The sequence below is a fragment of the Truncatella angustata genome, assembly GCF_020726525.1.
Source record: "Truncatella angustata strain MPI-SDFR-AT-0073 chromosome Unknown BKA67scaffold_3, whole genome shotgun sequence".
In the NCBI taxonomy this organism is placed as follows: Eukaryota; Fungi; Ascomycota; class Sordariomycetes; order Amphisphaeriales; family Sporocadaceae; genus Truncatella; species Truncatella angustata.
In genome coordinates, this window is record NW_025763383.1 from 973535 (window position 1) to 990777 (window position 17243).

A 17243-nucleotide genomic window follows, 5' to 3' on the forward strand; every position below is an offset into this window, starting at 1 on the left:
GCTCAGGTTGGTTCAGTTAGTGGCAGCATGGCGATGACGTTCAGGGTGTGTTGCGGGTGCGTTTAGGCTATGTTCAGGGCCGGTTCAGGGTAGGTCCAGGGCCGGTTCAGGGTATGTGCATAGTTTGCTTACAAGCGCCGATAAGCTGGGCATCGTCTGTACGTGGTAATTTATCGGCAGGCTCCCCGCTGTGGAGCTGCCAGGTACAGATCTGTAATATCTCTACTACTGTAAGTTCCAACACCACGGTTGGTGCGGACACCATTGGGCCATGCAGCAGCTCCTGCCTGCCCAACGAGACACCATCCCCAAACTCCCCAAACCTCCAATACTTGCTGTAATCGACGACCAAACCAACGTCACATTACACGATACATACAGGACAGCTCCAAGTCGGCGACGCTGCCTCAATCCCCACCTGGCATTAGGCATCCCAGGACGAAGACAAAGAACAAAATCCCGAAAACATGTCTTCCACACCGCGCAAGAAGCGCAACAACCAACAGAACAGCTCATCCGCACATGCACACCCCACCCTCCATGGCCATCAAAGAACACGCTCGCAGCACCTCGCCGTACAACAAGCCGACCTGGCAACCCAGCAGATCACCTCAGATTATGAGTCCGACACTGCAGGCTACACGGCCGCCCAGACCCTGCCGAATCCCGCCCTGGCCCAGCGCTCTGTTGACAACATCAACTTGACCGTCCTGAAGCGCTACATCCCCTCCATCACCAAGATCCACAGCATCGCCTCCAACGCGGTCTTCTATACCTACGAGAACTCCCCCGACGGCGGCGCATTCGAGAAGGCCAACACCGAAGGCCCGCTATTCGCCTGCGGGCTCGACGAGACAAACCTCGAGTACTGCATATTCATCCTCAATCGCAAGACCACCGACAACCTGATCATGGATCTGGCAAAGGTCATCAACTTTGAGCAGCAAGGCGAGATGCTGTATGCTCAGAGCCGTGGCCACGATGGCGAACTCAAGATCTGGGGCCTCTTCATACACGACTCGAGCGACAATCCCCGCGCTACCCACGTCAACAGCATCATGAACTTGTGGAAGCTGGCGACGCTGCCCAAGCCACCCAGACAAACGGCCCTGTCGCCCCAGGGAGGCCAAGGGCCACACGGCGCCTCGGGGTTTGGGGGCAGACAGATTGGAATCAATGAGTTGTTCAAGCGTTAATAAGCACATGGGTACCGGCGTTTGGGGACGAAAAAGGACACAGGGGTTTTGGGTCAGCATTCTGCATCATCAGCGTGGCCTTGTCCATCGCGGGCGTTTTCTTGGGTTTCGTGTGGCGGACTTGGCCTAGGACAGCAAGGCATGGGACGATAACACGACATCTTGTGTCATCTCTGCGGAAACTGCTGCAATCATAGGGATACGTAGCCATCAATTTCACAACCCACTTCCAGTTCAAAATGGGCCCTTTCGAATAAGAGCCGTGGGAGACTTGGAAGTGAATATCATTATATGCCGTCACTACCCCATCCGTTCAGGTAAGCTCCAAGAACACGTCTCCGTGGTCACCGAGTCTGTGCGCTGTATAAAGCCTTGTCGTATGCTAGCTCTTCGATCTATGGAGGCAAAGCGCTTGCGAGCGGTATATTCTTCCATTCTTCAATTAGCGATGAAAACAATGGAGCATCATGGCTTTTGCGTTCCGGTCTAGAGGCCAATGATGAGATATGGAAAATATTCTCGTCATATCTATCGAGGAACAAATTCCATCAGAATGTCGACAATGCGGCCCCCTACGCCGACAATCTGACCTGGGGTTGTCCTTTGCTGATGGCTCACCCGACGAGTCTCAACCGTGGCAGCTTCGGAGATTACTTGATAGCACACGCTTCTGCGTTACAATTCCAGTCATATTTTAATGCACCGTACACGGGTGGAACCCAGTTACATAAGGATACGTCGTGGCGATAACGAATTTCGCGCTGCTACTAATTGCCAACACTAATCATGAACGTCAGGACACCTAGTGGCGGCTTTGATACTTGTGAAGAGAGCTTGGAGTAGAGCTGGAGCTCTACGGGTCCCGTTGGCTGCAATGCCCATCTCCTAGTGACGCAAGCACCCGGTTACGTGAGAGCCCCCTGTAGTTGAGTTCTCAAGTTCGGTTTTGTTACCAAAGACCTCTTAGTTCGGTCGACGTACCCCTTGTCAGTAGCCGCTCAGTGCCACGTTGTGACGAGAGCACCCACCTCTGGGGACATTAGTGAGAAGACGTAACAGGTCAAGGGATGATGAGATTGGCGAATCTGCGCCACGTACGCGTGCCGGGGTTCTGATTATCAGTTCTTCGTAAACGATTATATCACTCTTTGCTCAAAGCGAAATTAGCGACAGCCCGGCAAATCAACATGATTCTCATGTATCAGAAACATTCACGTGGGTACAAGTACGACTTGATAGTCTTAGCTAGATACAGCCGGCGCTGGTATGGTACTCGGGGTCATATACCTTATAATCATTGCCTTGGCTGCTCGCTACATTAGAAAATGACACGCAACCCTTTTAACGACTGCCCATGAGTCGACCGCAACGTTTACCTAACGTCTGCTCCAGACGAAATCGGCCACCTCTGTGCACGTTGTAAGAGCTGGGACCAAAGCAGCGTTCAGCCTCGTTGAACAGAGTTCTAGGTCACAATCACTTACGGATGAACGTACCCGGGATGACTAGTGGTTCTCACTCACGACATCCATCCTTTGTTTGTCAACTGTCCGAGATATCTCCGCGCACTTTGAGGCTCCTATCGCATAGCACCTATGTAGGCCAAAGGTGTCGCAAACTCTGTCACTGTAAGCTTTCTAAGTACAGCCAAGCCCAGCTCTCCGGTGAAGCAGCGGGTATTCGCCCGGTCACGTGTCGTCATGTTGTTGCATCGGCCATAATCCTTAGGTGCTGCAGGTGTGCATGATAAACCCGGCACGTTGTTCAGTTGATATGCGCCCCCGGGATAGAGTTGTTGGCTAGCACTTCTATAACGGGCATTGATACTCAGCCCTGGCTGGGGAAACGTGGGGAGAACACGCTAAATGGGTCTCGCCTAACTGGACGCGGAGGAACTGGTGGTGGGTAACACTACCGGCGGCTTTAACGGCCGAGACGGCGCGTACCATAGTACGCCCATGCCTATAAGGACTGCAACTCTATAACCTATTTTCTGATCTGTGCCGTGCGAAACGGTGATGGTATGTATTGGCGCAAAATAAGCAGTACGTACCGTGTTGATAAGCATCCCGGCATATGCACACTACTGCCCGTCACATCGGCAAGGTTGTCGGTGAAAATCCTTGGTACAGCCCTGTCATGACTACACTTAGTGCTCCGTAGTGAGATAACGTATCTTCAGTTCAGATAAGCTGAATTACTCTTGTATGTATCATAATTACCCACATTATACCACTTCCTTATTGTGGCAAATCACAGCGCGGATGACAGCAGGTGATGTTGTGCAACACAAGGCGATTTTCACAATGCATCAACCCCCCCGCCCGGTTCATTCCATCGCCTTAGACGTGCCAAGTATTACGCGACTGTGTGCTCGCGGGTCTCGGCATGCTTCATCGTCGGTTCGCAGCTGAGATATGAACATGCTTGCCTAGAAGCCATAACATAATAGCCGCTCAGCTGACCGGGGCAGAAGAGCCGCAATAGTAACAATCTACGTCATAGAACATTGATATCCGCGGCTTGCCGCAAACGAAGAGGATAGCGGGCTGGCGGCAACTTATTGTCGGCCCATAAGGTACCAAACCGACTTTTGCGCGATTAATATGGTATGTAAGAGTTTGGGAGACTTGACCCTGGAAATTGACTAAAATGCTGGTGTCGTGTGACCATTCCTAAAGGAATCCTAGGCTTGTTGATGAATGGCCAATGGAAGCTCTTCTGTTGAGCATTAGCCTCTGCCGACCTCATCAAGCCGCAACTCAAAACGACGTCGACAATATTGCAAGGGGCCTATCGTACGTGGTGTTGTGCCGGACTCACCATAGCCTCGTATCGTAATCAATTCTGATTTGTTAAAAAGGGTTTTTTTTTTGCAGACTGTTTTTCATGGGTGTAAATGTCCATATCTCTTATTTGCACAGGGGCAAACCGAAGACAAGAGTTGCATGTGATTGGTTGTCTTTGAAAATCGAACCCCTAGCCGCCAAGCACAAATTTCATAGCTAATGCGCCGTACAAAGCAAGCTTACAGATGTTCAAGGATCAGGCTAAGCCACATGCAGGCTAGAATCTGCACTTTCAAGGATAAAATCATGTCGTTACGTGGTGTTCTGGGTGTGCCTCATTGCCTTCTTGCGCCGCTTGGTGTAGGCGACGAGGTGAGAACGGTGTCTCTCCTTGTGGGACCCGCCGAGTAAATGGGGGGGAGGGGGTCATCGGCGCGGAGGACGGGCCCGCAAATGTGGATAGGCCATTTTCCAATCCGTTGCCTACCAGGAACCTTAAGAACCATGATTTCCGTTGATCGCCCGTTTCTGGATTTCCTTTGGAAGTACGCTTCTTGCTCAATTGAAGAAAATTCTGTGAAAAGGCAGTTGGCTTTTACATCATGGACGCCTTCCGACGAAAGAAGTCAGATAGTATCGGAAATGAGTCTCCTTCCAGGGTGCTCTCAGCATCCAAGGAGACTCCCGGCAGCATTGATGTTCAGCACGGTTCTTCTGACAATGCCGATCAACTACAGCGCCGCCTTGACAATCGTCAAATCCAGCTCATTGCGATTGGAGGTTCCATTGGCACGGCTCTATTCGTCAGCATTGGCACTGGTCTGATGCAAGGTGGTCCAGCCAGTCTTTTCTTGGCTTATAGCGGATATGCCTGCTTGCTTGGTCTCGTCAATAATGGTATGGCTGAGATGGCTACGCTTCACCCAGTCAGCGGTGGTTTCATCCGTATGGCAGGAAAATGGGTTGATGAAGCTCTTGGTTTCATGGTCGGCTGGAACTTCTTCTTCTACGAGGCACTACTGATTCCGTATGAAATCACTGCCATCAACCTGGTTCTGTCCTTTTGGCGTGATGACATTCCTGTAGCCGCAGTATGTGCAGTTTGCATCGTATTATATGCGTAAGTTACCCTAACTAGACGATTGTCTGGGCAGCCCTAATGGTGAATAGTACTTTGAACGTCCTGGCGGTACGCGCTTACGGAGAGGCTGAATTTTGGCTGTCGGGAGGAAAGGTCATTCTGATCTTTATCCTTTTCTTCTTCACACTAATCACAATGTGCGGAGGCAACCCTGACCATGATGCATATGGATTTCGATACTGGTCTGATCCAGGTCCATTTGCTGAGCATCGTAGTACCGGCAGTCTGGGTCGATGGGAAGGGTTTCTGGCTGCGCTCTGGTCCGCCTCCTTTTGCGTCGTAGGACCGGAGTATATTGCCATGGTCGCTGCCGAGGCCAAGCGTCCCAGTGTCTATATCAAGGCCGCTTTCAAAACCGTTTACTGGCGATTTGGCATTTTCTTCATGCTTGGCGCCCTCTGCGTCGGTATCGTTATTCCCTACAACGACCCTACGCTCCTGGCAATTCTTGGTGGAGAGAGTGGGGGAGCTGGCACAGCTGCGGCATCGCCTTATGTCATCGCTATGAGGAATCTCCGCATCGATGGCCTTCCTCACCTTGTCAATGCCCTTATGCTGACGAGTATCTTTTCCGCTGGCAACACCTACACGTATTGCGCAAGCCGTAATCTCTACGGTTTGGCCCTGGAAGGTCGCGCCCCTAGATTTCTGCGCAGATGCACAAAGAACGGTGTACCGATTTATTGCATCGCCATCGTCATGATCTTTCCCTTCCTGTCGTTCCTCTCCGTGTCCAGCAGCTCGGGTGTGGTACTGAACTGGCTTGTGAACTTGATCACTGCTGGAGGCATCATCGACTATATTACCATGTCGGTTACTTACCTCTTCTTTTACTATGCCTGCAAGGCGCAAGGAGTCGATCGTAAGCTCTTCCCCTATTACGGCTGGGGCCAGCCCTACTGCGCTTGGATTTCTTTGTGTGGCATGACCACCATTGTGTTCACATACGGTTATTCCAGCTTCAAGCCTTGGAGCGTGGAGAACTTCTTCATCTACTACACAATGGTCATCCTCGCCCCAATCCTATTTTTCGGCTGGAAGCTGATTCACCGTACTAAGGTGGTAAAGCCACGTGAGGCGGATCTGATATGGGAAAGACCAATTGTGGAGGCGTATGAGTCTACTTTCGAAGGGCCTCCGACAGGCTTCTGGACCGAGATACTGCATTTGATTGGTCTCAAGCGCAACAAACGGGATGTACAACACGTTTGAGAGCACTTATTTTATTCTTGAATGGTGCACTTAACTTGTTCGAAACCGATGGCATTTATAGATACATAGCTGGCCAATCCCAAGCCTGCAGTCCGCACGCAAGTGATATACGCTCATCATGAGGCGCCATTAAACATTCACAGCACAGCACAACTTGAATTACTCACTACACTTATGACAACTCTAATCTAAATCACCAATCCACAAAGTAATCAATCCCATCGGCCAACGCCACAGCAGCTACAGACGCATGATCGCTCCCTTGGTATTCCTTGAGCACCACATTTCTTAATCTTTCGTTCCCCTTCAGGCTTTCGTATAGCGCATTGCAGTTGTCCGCCATGGCAAACGTGGCAAACAAGCTCTCTCGGAACTCCCACTGCTCGTCGGTCTCCGTTCTCCGCCTGACAGGATATTGCTCCAGATCGCCATATGCAAGACGGAAAGCAGGCTTCTCAGCCTCTTCGGCAGGCACTTCAATTTCATTCAGCCAGTACGTGTGATTGAGCAAGTACTTGTCATTCCAATACAATGCAGGACTGCTGGAAAAGAACGTATCGAACAGATCTGGTCTCGTCAGGAGCGCATAAATGACAAACATACCCGCCCATGAGTGTCCGTAAAGCGCCTCTCTACCGAGCGACACGTTGGGAAACTGGCCTGCCACAAAAGGCTTCAGGGTGTGTTCGAGAAAGTAAATGAAGTCGTCGGAACCCTCACGCACGCCGGGGACAGCCGGTGGGTCTTCTCCGGGTGTCATGGGTTGGAAGTCAATGCTGCGCTGCGCTCCGTAGACGGAGCCGGTGATGGGATACCCAATGCTGACGACAACGTAGTCCGGTTGCGCGAGCTCGACGGCGTCGCGGCGCCGCCAGGCTTCGGTTGCACTCATCCCGAGGGCGTTGCCATCTAAGACGTACCTGAGAGACACTGGTTAGAAAATTGTCCTTGAAGTCGGATTTGAATAAATCACCCACATAGGCAGTGCGGTGACGTTGTTCACATCGCGTGATGCCCAATCCAAAGGCCACGACAATTGAATCTGGTAGTTTAGATCAACACCGTTCGTTACATTCCATAGTGCGACATTAGGGACAGCGAATTGCGGAAACGCGGAAGGGATGGGGTCAAACGACCATGTGTAGTTTGCCATGTTGAATAGTCTTGGCAATTTGCTGAAGAAACAAATGCTGAGATTCCTATTCTTGTTCCATGGCCAGGCCGATCTTTATATTACAATGTTTGTAGTACAAGCTTGTAAGAATAATGAGGCTATTGACGGGATGGCCTTACCGACATAGAATACGATGTAACGCCGACATGTTAAACATTCTGGTTTCCAAAGGTTATAGCGGGGTTCTGGGTGGGTCTGTATGCCGACTTCGTATAATCCCCGCTTATTTGACCCGGCTCCAAAACTTCGCACCTGGAACTGTTCTTTTCGACTTCGTAGTTCCCCTAGCTTCATTTCCGAACGGCTACAAACGTCTTCAAACTATGCAGCAGTCTGTTCAGACTGTTTTCAATGCAACCGGACGTTAACATACCAGCAGCCGCAGTCAATGGCAGCAGTAGCTTGAAGGCGACTCGACAACCCTGACATTACCAAGACCGCGCTCAACAGCACTCGTAGCGAGCATGATTGACCTCTATTATCGCCAGAGCAGATAGCAAATGTTTCTACAGATGATTACCTTAACAGGTTCTTGCCTGCTCTTGAGAGGTCTCGGGAGATTTTGTCTATTCTTGAACAAATAACTTACTTAGCACTGACACATCCAGCTGGATGGCGCAAGACTTTCCTGGCCACAGCTATATTTGCGACAGGAACACAGGTTTGTTTACTTTTCCATATTCAGAGGCCTAACAACTGGCTCTATCACCTAAGCTTGCCGAATTAATTCAGAGTTGATACTTCATGAATTGACGTTCTGAGCGACTCGGAGTCTTGTCAAATAGATAAATTTACTTATAGTAACCAAATCCGTTGGAAGGCAGCTATGAAGCTCAACAAACCAAATAAAAACTTCATATTTAATTGATTCCTTCATCTTCTTAAAGCTACTCGCACTTAGTACATAATGTGACTGGAGTCGCGTTGATTATTTATCTCGCCAGGCGCGACTGTACTTGCACTGTCTCACGGGTGTTTTGAAGACAGCATCCACGGAACCTCATTTAGGGCACGAAATGATTGGGAGCCGCACAGATATTCCGTTTATACTAGAGATAGATTGTCCAAGATAGATCAAATGATATCTTCAAATACTGCAACGATGACATTGCTGTAGTTTGTATTGCGTGATAAATAAATTTATATGCTTGGATGACCTTAGTAAAAGAGTGTATGGTGGTTCTCAAAACGATCATGCGGTGAACTAATGTGAAAGGCTGTCATACTCTCGGTATCGAAAACAACTTTCCAATAAGAACATCGTAGTTTGGCCATATATATATATTTAGACCACTAACATAAGTATAGCATAGGTGCTAGTATGAATGTATTGGTATCCCACTGCCTTAGACCGTGCATCGTAATCCAACCACGAAAAGCCCAACAAACCCAAAAAAATGTTCAGCCATCCAAAAGAGGTGTATATTTAGTCATAAATAGAAATATGTAAGCATATACAGACCTCCTTGGGCCTTCATGCAATATTATGAGCATCGGTAGGTCATCAACATCACCACCATAACTACAACCACCACATACACAGGGAATGTTGTCTACTCACTCATCATGCATGAACTCAACCTTCAGGAGCTGGTATCACATGGCACTTCTCCCAAGGTGACAAGCGCGATGAGCCTTGGAGAAATGCGTCTCCGATAGAGTTTAGTTGTGGGACGGTGAAAGCATCACTGGCTCAGGTAATACAGCCAGGTGATTATGGCTCAGAAATGTCTGTATTTGGCAACAAATTGGGTAGCACGCAAATTCTACCATGAAGTATTGCTATAGTATGGACGTGGCTAGATATAACTGCGTAACTGACTCGTTCGGGAGTTGAAGTGGGGCTGTAGAGGGGATCCGAAGGCTGTCACGACAGCATAATTCGGGTTTGGTAATCGCATGCCAGCCCATTCACACGATTGTATATAACACTCTTGCCAAAGCAAATTTATACTTTGAATTGAGAGCTCTGGCCGACCATATAAAACTGCTCACTTCGACGTCATTATGACAGTCCTGTTTGGGGAAACAAAGCTGCCCACCCTCAAATCATGACGTAGCTTTGCACCATGTAAATGCAATTGAACATCACACGTTGAGAATACTCTTTCTGAGACTCATCATCACAAAATCACAACAATAATTTCTCCTGTAAATCTCCTGGAGACCATAACTAAAAGACCTACTCAAATCGAAACTACCGATTCCACCAATTCAATATGTCTCCATTCTCGAACACCAACACCGGCGACAAGATTGCCGATCCATCAACCGCGAAGAACAAGGACAACGATGTACCGCTGAAGCAGAAGATCGAGGACCTGAGCGAATTTATCTCGGCCTGCAAGTATGGCATGATGACCACTCGCGATGCAAAGAGCGGAAAGCTAGTCTCCCGTTGCATGGGATTATCCGGCAAAGTATGTACAGACAAGACTTACCATGTGTTTCTAGTAGTCGAAAATATCCACAGCTTTAACAAACTTTTTCAGGAATCCGGCGATATTGATCTAGTTTTTGTCACAAACACCGAATCTCACAAGACGGACGAGCTGGCCTCCGACCCACATGTAAACATTTCGTTCATCGACTCATCGGGCCAGTGGGCGTCATTTGCCGGCGACGCGCACGTAGAGACGGATCGTGAGGTCGTCAAAAAGTACTACAGCTCTTTTCTCAAGGCATGGCTGGGCGACTTGGGAGATGGCAAGCACGATGGATCGAAGAACGACCCAAGAATCGGCGTCATCAGGGTCAGGACCACATCTGCAACGTATTTGTTGACGAATAAGAGCGCCGTGACGCGCGCAACCGAGATAGCCACAAGTGCGCTTACTGGAAACGCTCCAGAGGTGGGCAAGTTGAGGGAGATCTCAGAACTCGAGGTCCAGCAGTGGAGATCGATTGCTACGTAGAGAGGGTTGCTACTGGAATATACGTAGGGATGCGGCTTGCACAGACCCAGTTCATAGTTATTAAGTTTCCCTGTTGGCAAGTTACAGGTGGTACAAATATAATACAGTAATAAAAAATAAGTGCAAGGACCATCATGAGAAATGACACTTTGGCTCCAGTAGTTAAGCTTGTCATACAACGGCAAGGTTTGCGCACCATATTAAGTACTCCAAGCGGTTAGAAATCCCCAATTCATCTCTACGCAATCTGTACAGAGCACAAATATATGAAGTTAAACAATTCAAGTAGTATTCAGAACTCGTGCAAGGAATATTTTACACCAAATTCCCCAATCAGATCCATATTGTTCAACTGTTATCTAGCCAAAAAGAGCCTGCGGATAGCGCAGGCAGTAAGTACTCTGCGCCAGAGGTAACAAACAAGTTTAGAAATTGGCAAGCATGGCAGCGCCACCGAAGAGGGCACCCATACCAACAGCAGCAGTCTTCATGGGCATTCCACTATAGCCGAAGTTAGTAATTACTCTTCAAAAAGTGACAATATCAACTAAAGATATCAGCGTCGCTTAGGGTCTACTTACGGATTGCTAGTGCTAGTAGCAGCAGTACCTCCTGATGTGGCAGCGGGGAAGGTGGTCGTCGGAGTAGCGACACCACTGGTGTATGGCACACCAGCGGTACCGCTTGAAGCACCAGAGTAAGCAGGTCCAGTGCCGGTGGTGTCAGGAGTAGCGGTAGAGTTGTCGGAGTTCAAGACCCTGTAATTTATTCAGCATTGCGATACAATGTCGGGTGCAGCTGAAAACTTACTGGTTGATGACATGAACAACGCCGTTACTGATCAAGATATCGGGAACAGTCACGCGTGCAGCGTTAACATAAACAGTACCGTTGATGACGGAGATGGTCAACTTATCACCGTTGGTCGCAGTCAAAGTTGAGTTTTGCAAGTCGGAGCTGTAAGCAACATGGTTCTCGACAACGTGGTAGCCGAGAACGGTTCCGAGGTCTTCTGTCGAGATGTTGGCAAGAACACTGCCAATGTCGTTGAAGGCGTCGTTGTTCGGAGCAAAGACAGTGATATCCCTCAAACCACCGAGGGTACCCTCCAAGTTGGCAGTGTTGATAGCACCGGCTGCGGCCGTGAGGTTAGCATTGGAGAGTGTTGTAGTCAGGTTTGAAGGGATATTCAGAACGCCATCAACGATGTGTATAACACCACCAGTGAAGTTCAAGTTGGCGGTGACAACTGTTGCGTTCTGCTTCAAGGCGCTGAAGAATGTGACGTTGCCATCTGAGGTTCGGGCCTCAACTCTTTGGCCTCCAGTGACGCTTGTGTATGACTGGTTGGTGAGGTATGTCGGCAAGAATGCAGAAGTGTTGCCAAAAGCATCAGCATAGTGAGTGCCGTTTAGGATATGGTAGTTCAACAATGCAGCCAGAGCTGAATTGTCGGCGAGCCTGGCGGCAGCATCGGAGTTGTTTAAAAGAGCACTCAGGGCGTCATTGTTAGGTGCAAGGATGGTCACATTGCTCAGTTGACTGAGCTGGCCGCCAAGACCGGTGCTTTGTAGAAGACCTATCCTCCATAAGTATGGGATAAATATCGAGTCCAAATGAGAAACATACCATTCAACGTGGACAAGCTGGAGTTCTGAGCATTAAGGGCGTCACTCAAACTTGGGTTTTGAGCATTAACCACGCCAGCCAAAGCCAGAGTAATAGTTCGCTTGAGCTGCATTGTGAGTTGTTTCCTTTTTCTTTCCAGAAGCTGACTAATTTGGTTAGTCGAAAAGGCCCAGCAACAGTTTCTAAAGAGAAAGCTTCCACCAGATAAAGTGACGGGAGGCATGAACCCTTTTATCACCTCGTCAGGTTGCGGAACCGGCGACATGGACCGGGCTGCCTCACATGGCAAAACAGCGTGAAGTCATGGTGTCGATGAGGAAGGCCGAGCCCACCAGCTGCGTTAGTTACCATAGAAGCCAATGACGAAAAGACACCATTGTTCGTGGTCTGAGAACCAGCCAATGTAGCATCTTGGCTGTGCATAAACTCAAGCCCGATTGCAAGACACTAGTCGATCCTCCAATCCGTTTTATCCGTGAGCTCGACCTGGCTGAAGAGCTTTGGCATGAGCCCTGAACTCTCCAGTTAGTCTTTGACACCTTGAAACGATCAATAAACGACATACTTGTTTCTTCCAATCAGAGCGTAGCCTCAAGCGGTGCTACTTACCCAATTTAGACTCCAGCTCATCCTCCTGGACAAGGATTAAGAGATGTGAGATAGCATGCCATGGTTGGCTGAATAAAGTAACCAGCACGAATCTTGCTGACAGGATCCGAGGGAATTGTGTTCGTAAAATTGTGTTCGCGTAATGCAATTCACGTATTCGAAAGTCTATGTCGTCAGACTAAACACCATCTAGGGACAAGCCACTAGCGTCATGCTGGGTCACCTTGTCCCCCGCATTCTCGAACTGGATTTGCGCCGCGATCGAATCGGAAGAACGCTTCGAAGACCGCAAACAGAACTAATTGCAGCTTCATACTGTAGGCCCATTTTCTTGGAATCTCTGGTGCTTTACCGCGACTCTCTCATTGGGTTAAGCTTTAGCCCAAGGAGCTGAGCTGTCTCAGTTCGGAAGTACCGGCAGCCAGGCTGGGGATAAATTTCCCAAGTCTCCCAGTTCAAGAACGTAGCAGCTGCACTATTTTTCGACTATGCCGAAGCCGTTGTGCAATTGGTGCTTCATAGAAGCAATTCAGGTTTTACAATACGGTAGGTAACTTAGTAAAGCAGAAAAAAGAGCGTTTTTCTTTTGGTCATGGGATCTCCACTTTATACGCGGTCCCCTCAACGCTCCATAAGTGGCTGAGGTGATACTATAATCGTGCCTGACGGCTCCAGGCTCGCGATATTAGTCTGGGGGCAACATTGTGCGCGTTCAAGCTTATTCGTTAACGTACCTTGCTGCTCACTCAATGCTGGTTTGGCAAGTGCCACAAAAAGCCTGGAACATTTCTATGGAATATTGTTCTATTTCTTTTGGCCAAACAAACCAGTGCATCAGTGTCGTGACGTCGTTGTTTTGAAGCGAAGCATACCTTCCCTCCCTTTCCTCAGCTTAATGATCTGTGTTATGAAACCTAGTCAAATTGCACCAAATTGTAAATTCCTGGGGTATATCACGTTTTCCCTATGGTTGCACCGAACTTGTTTAGGATGAGATATCGTCATAGAGATGAGTATTGCAAAAGCACGTGGCCACGAGACGGAGCTCCGAGAGGTGGAAAAGGTAATGACGCATGACTCCATTATTGGGACTCTCCCTTGCCAGAAACTTGCCATTTAACAATTAGGACCACCTGAAATAACACTCTAGTACAATGCAGTGTCATCTATTGGCGAAGAGTATGACGGAAAGTATGTTCAATGAATATTGTTCAAGACAGAGTGCAGTGCTGCAAAACCAATTATAATCTTCTGAACCAAATTGTTCGACCTTTCGGTTCTTCATTTTCCTTCGTGGGAATCAGCGATGCGACTTTGCTCGACTGTTTCAGGTTGCCCCTAGAAGGACTGGATAATGTCATCACAGTCAACCTGTAAAGAATGTCAAGTTGGTGCGCAGACCCGTGTCAGGACTTTAGAGTTCGTCAGCCTCACTCGTTCACTAACTCGCTAGACCCCCCGTACATCCACAGTCTTGCTACGTTGACTTCTCCGACCGAGAAAACAGTGCTGCTCGCAAACAAGTACTGCATGTCGCACGGATGTCGGCCACATTCACGGTCGATTGATGTGAATCAGGTCAACATCGCATGATGAGCACACCTGGTAAATATGGTATACCTCAACTACAGATCAATGGGGCACTGATGTGTGTATTTCATAGGGAACAAATGCACGAAAGCGTATTTATAGCCCTCATATCACGACGTAACAACGCCCTTTGACAGAACCTACATCATCAAGGCTTTGGAGGAGTCATAGATGGTATCAGTGTGTAACTCCTGAGTTGGAATATTGGTCAAGAGCAAGCCAACAGCCTAGGATATCATGCGTATCCGTTATGGAGAATACTCACTAGACGGAAGAATACTCAGGATTGCTGTTCCAGTGGCTTTTATAGTATGTACTTACCAAAAGCCTACAGTTGATTTTAGCTAGGAAACTTCCAGCGTATGCCAGACCTAGAGATGCCATCAAGAACGCACCCAACCAAACACGCCGTGTAATATCATGGCGAGCAATACAACCGTCAGTACACCTCAACAACTTGAATCTACATAAAGTATCTAGCACTGTAGAGTACTTACTGGTGGCTGGAACCGACAGAGAGAGTATGGACCACGACTCATCGATCGCTAGGCGCGTAAAGCCCAAGATCGGCCCATAACGTGTGAAAGGAAATCCGTGGTATGGTCACTGAGCAATGATGTCAACTTTGTACAGGGCGAAGCAGGTTGTCACGCTGACATTCAGACAACAGATATTGATACCTTAGCATCATGCCAACTATTATGAAAGGCTTGACTACCTCATGAATGCATTAGACATCGATAATGGAAATAAAGAATCTAGATTCGTGAAATGCGAGGTTTGATTTTGCGAAATGATTAGTGTTTCTATATTCGGCAGTGCTAGAGATCGTTGGAAGACACAAACAATTGACAAGAGTAATAGGTATGGTAAAATAACACAATCTCTCTGGATAATACTACAACAAAGGCGAACTCTTCGCGTCACTAACGGTATGTGAGACGGTAGGGCTGCTAGGAAATATGACTAACAAGCAAAAGTACAACACAATGACCTCGGCATAATTCATGTAGCAAGCACGAGTTGTCAAAGAGATAGTGTGAACATTGCACATCGATATGTGAATGTAAACTTCTCTTAAAACCCACCGTTTGAGCTGAAAGGAAACATCATGAAAGCACACACTTGAACTATCGATCGCGCATTTTGACCTTGGCTACACATCTGCATTACCACACAACCAACTCTCTCAAGTTATCAACACCAAGAGACCCGCACAACAATAACACAAGCAATCATCAGAAATCAAAAATGAAGTCCATGAAATTCGTCGTCGCCTTGATGGCTGTCACGGGTACTGCATTGGCATCATCTGTCGACACCATCAACACCGTCCTTGGCCGCACCAAAATCGGCACGCCTGAGGATAATGGCACGGATCAAAGCCGAGATTATCCATGAGCGCATGAAAACTCGCTCGGCCTCTGAAAACTCAGTATCTGGTGAGCTATCTACTGATCGCATGATCTCACGTCAAGCCATTCAGCACTGGACTGTTGGATGCGACAAGCCCGACAACATCAAAAGTCTTGAACCCGACGATCTTGAAGTCATAACTGAATTTGTCAGCGAATGGTGCGATGCCGGAAACAAAGTTTGGCCATCCATGGGCGTCAATTCGAACTGGGCCGACGCACGCGTTGCAATCTGCAATTATGGCTGGTTTAACCCCTGCAGCCGTGAGGAGATCGACAATGCCTGGAAGACGATTGACGATGTATGCGACAAGAAGGATGGCAAGCCGGCTACAGGCTGGTGGTACGAAGGCGACAGGCTCAAGGCTTACGAGCGCAGTCAATGCAGCCAGCGCAAAGTTTGCGGTAGAAGCATGGTGGATTGCTCGAATACGGAGGGTATTGATTCGGTTCCGATACAGATCTAGAGAGCAGGCACACATGCTTGGGCTTGTGAATCTTAGCTATTAGAATGGCTATCGACAACGCAGGCCACAAACGAATAAGAGCTTAACACATCCAAGAGCCCATGTGCCTCTTCCCGTCAAACTATCATGCCATTTCGGTATCGTGTACGCCCACTTGCTGAGCCTCCGGATATATGTTGAATTTGAAACTCTTGAGACATCCTTGCGGTCTTGCGTTGTGTATTGTAGAAATGGCAATACTCGAGTGATACGGGTGTTGTAGACAAGCGCCTGTGTATCAGTAAAACGCGTCTTCGTACACGGTGTAAGGCGATAGTTGGGGGGCATGGTGCTTTCGGCTTGAAACGATATACAGACTCAAAGCCCAAATGCACGACAGATTAAGAACGATATCGAGAGAGTCATGGTTAAGCATGACTAGCAGATGCTCACTGATAGTAAATTTCGTGGTCTGTGGCATGCATTGGACAGGATCGAAGATGATGCAAATCACACGTATTGTTTGCCGCGATCGGAAAGCGAATTCAATCCAGGATACTTACGCCACTTGTAATTGTTGATATCACGGATCTGGGGAAATAGCGTCGCATGTGTCAGTGATGCCAATTATGTAAAGAAACATTATCGCAGTGCGCCTTAGGAAAACTTCTAGGCGTTCTTGGCTGAACTACGGGGAACAGCATGAACGGGGAGTTGCTAATGAGAAACAGGAAAGTACATGCGTAGATGCCAATAAGATAAGAGTAATGGGGATGTCCACGCGAAAGCCAAGCCTTCAGCCAAACCGACGGGACGTCTTGGAAGAGCCTTGCAGCATTGAATCTCGCGCGAGCTGACTCCCAGCATATCTGAAGAGGTCAACTGGGCCGCCTCAATTCATCAGCTAATTGTGGCCTGACTCGTTAATCAATCCAGACCCTTGGGGAGCTACCGAGGAGGATGCTGTTATCAACGGCGCTACCGGCTTGGCAATGGTCAACCGACAAGCATTGGCCGGCATTTACAGGCCTTTTGACCTGCATCAACGTCCGCCAAGATTGATAGCGACGTTTTCATTGCGTGGTTGGAGCGTCGGACGGGCTGCTTGGCAGGCAGTTCTTATCTCT

At 48.5% G+C, this 17243-nt stretch overlaps 6 protein-coding genes across 6 annotated transcripts; 4 read left to right on the top strand and 2 right to left on the bottom strand.

Annotated features, from left to right (window-relative positions):
• Positions 1 to 467: 467 nt before the first annotated feature.
• BKA67DRAFT_534150 (uncharacterized protein) lies at positions 468 to 1196 on the top strand (the record flags this gene model as incomplete). Its single annotated transcript, XM_046099814.1, has 1 exon — positions 468 to 1196. One exon carries the CDS (start codon positions 468 to 470, stop codon positions 1194 to 1196), a length of 729 nt encoding a protein of 242 aa, XP_045959483.1.
• Positions 1197 to 4492: 3296 nt separating this feature from the next.
• On the top strand, positions 4493 to 6435 carry BKA67DRAFT_229592 (AAT family amino acid transporter). Its single transcript, XM_046095624.1, has 2 exons — positions 4493 to 5105; positions 5156 to 6435. Exons 1-2 carry the CDS (start codon positions 4588 to 4590, stop codon positions 6336 to 6338), a joined length of 1701 nt encoding a protein of 566 aa, XP_045959484.1. The 5' UTR covers positions 4493 to 4587; the 3' UTR covers positions 6339 to 6435.
• A 96-nt stretch (positions 6436 to 6531) lies between these two features.
• BKA67DRAFT_534152 (Alpha/Beta hydrolase protein) lies at positions 6532 to 7491 on the bottom strand (the record flags this gene model as incomplete). Its single annotated transcript, XM_046099815.1, has 2 exons — positions 6532 to 7258; positions 7316 to 7491. 2 exons carry the CDS (start codon positions 7489 to 7491, stop codon positions 6532 to 6534), a joined length of 903 nt encoding a protein of 300 aa, XP_045959485.1.
• A 1947-nt stretch (positions 7492 to 9438) lies between these two features.
• BKA67DRAFT_559860 (uncharacterized protein) lies at positions 9439 to 10770 on the top strand. The gene is made up of 2 exons (XM_046102424.1): positions 9439 to 9932; positions 10005 to 10770. Exons 1-2 carry the CDS (start codon positions 9732 to 9734, stop codon positions 10425 to 10427), a joined length of 624 nt encoding a protein of 207 aa, XP_045959486.1. The 5' UTR covers positions 9439 to 9731; the 3' UTR covers positions 10428 to 10770.
• Positions 10771 to 10852: 82 nt separating this feature from the next.
• Positions 10853 to 12168, bottom strand: BKA67DRAFT_534154 (FAS1 domain-containing protein; the record flags this gene model as incomplete). The annotated part of the gene is made up of 4 exons (XM_046099816.1): positions 10853 to 10928; positions 11009 to 11185; positions 11238 to 12006; positions 12057 to 12168. 4 exons carry the CDS (start codon positions 12166 to 12168, stop codon positions 10853 to 10855), a joined length of 1134 nt encoding a protein of 377 aa, XP_045959487.1.
• Positions 12169 to 15624: 3456 nt separating this feature from the next.
• BKA67DRAFT_534155 (uncharacterized protein) lies at positions 15625 to 16137 on the top strand (the record flags this gene model as incomplete). The annotated part of the gene is made up of 1 exon (XM_046099817.1): positions 15625 to 16137. One exon carries the CDS (start codon positions 15625 to 15627, stop codon positions 16135 to 16137), a length of 513 nt encoding a protein of 170 aa, XP_045959488.1.
• Between the last annotated feature and the right edge of the window lie 1106 nt (positions 16138 to 17243).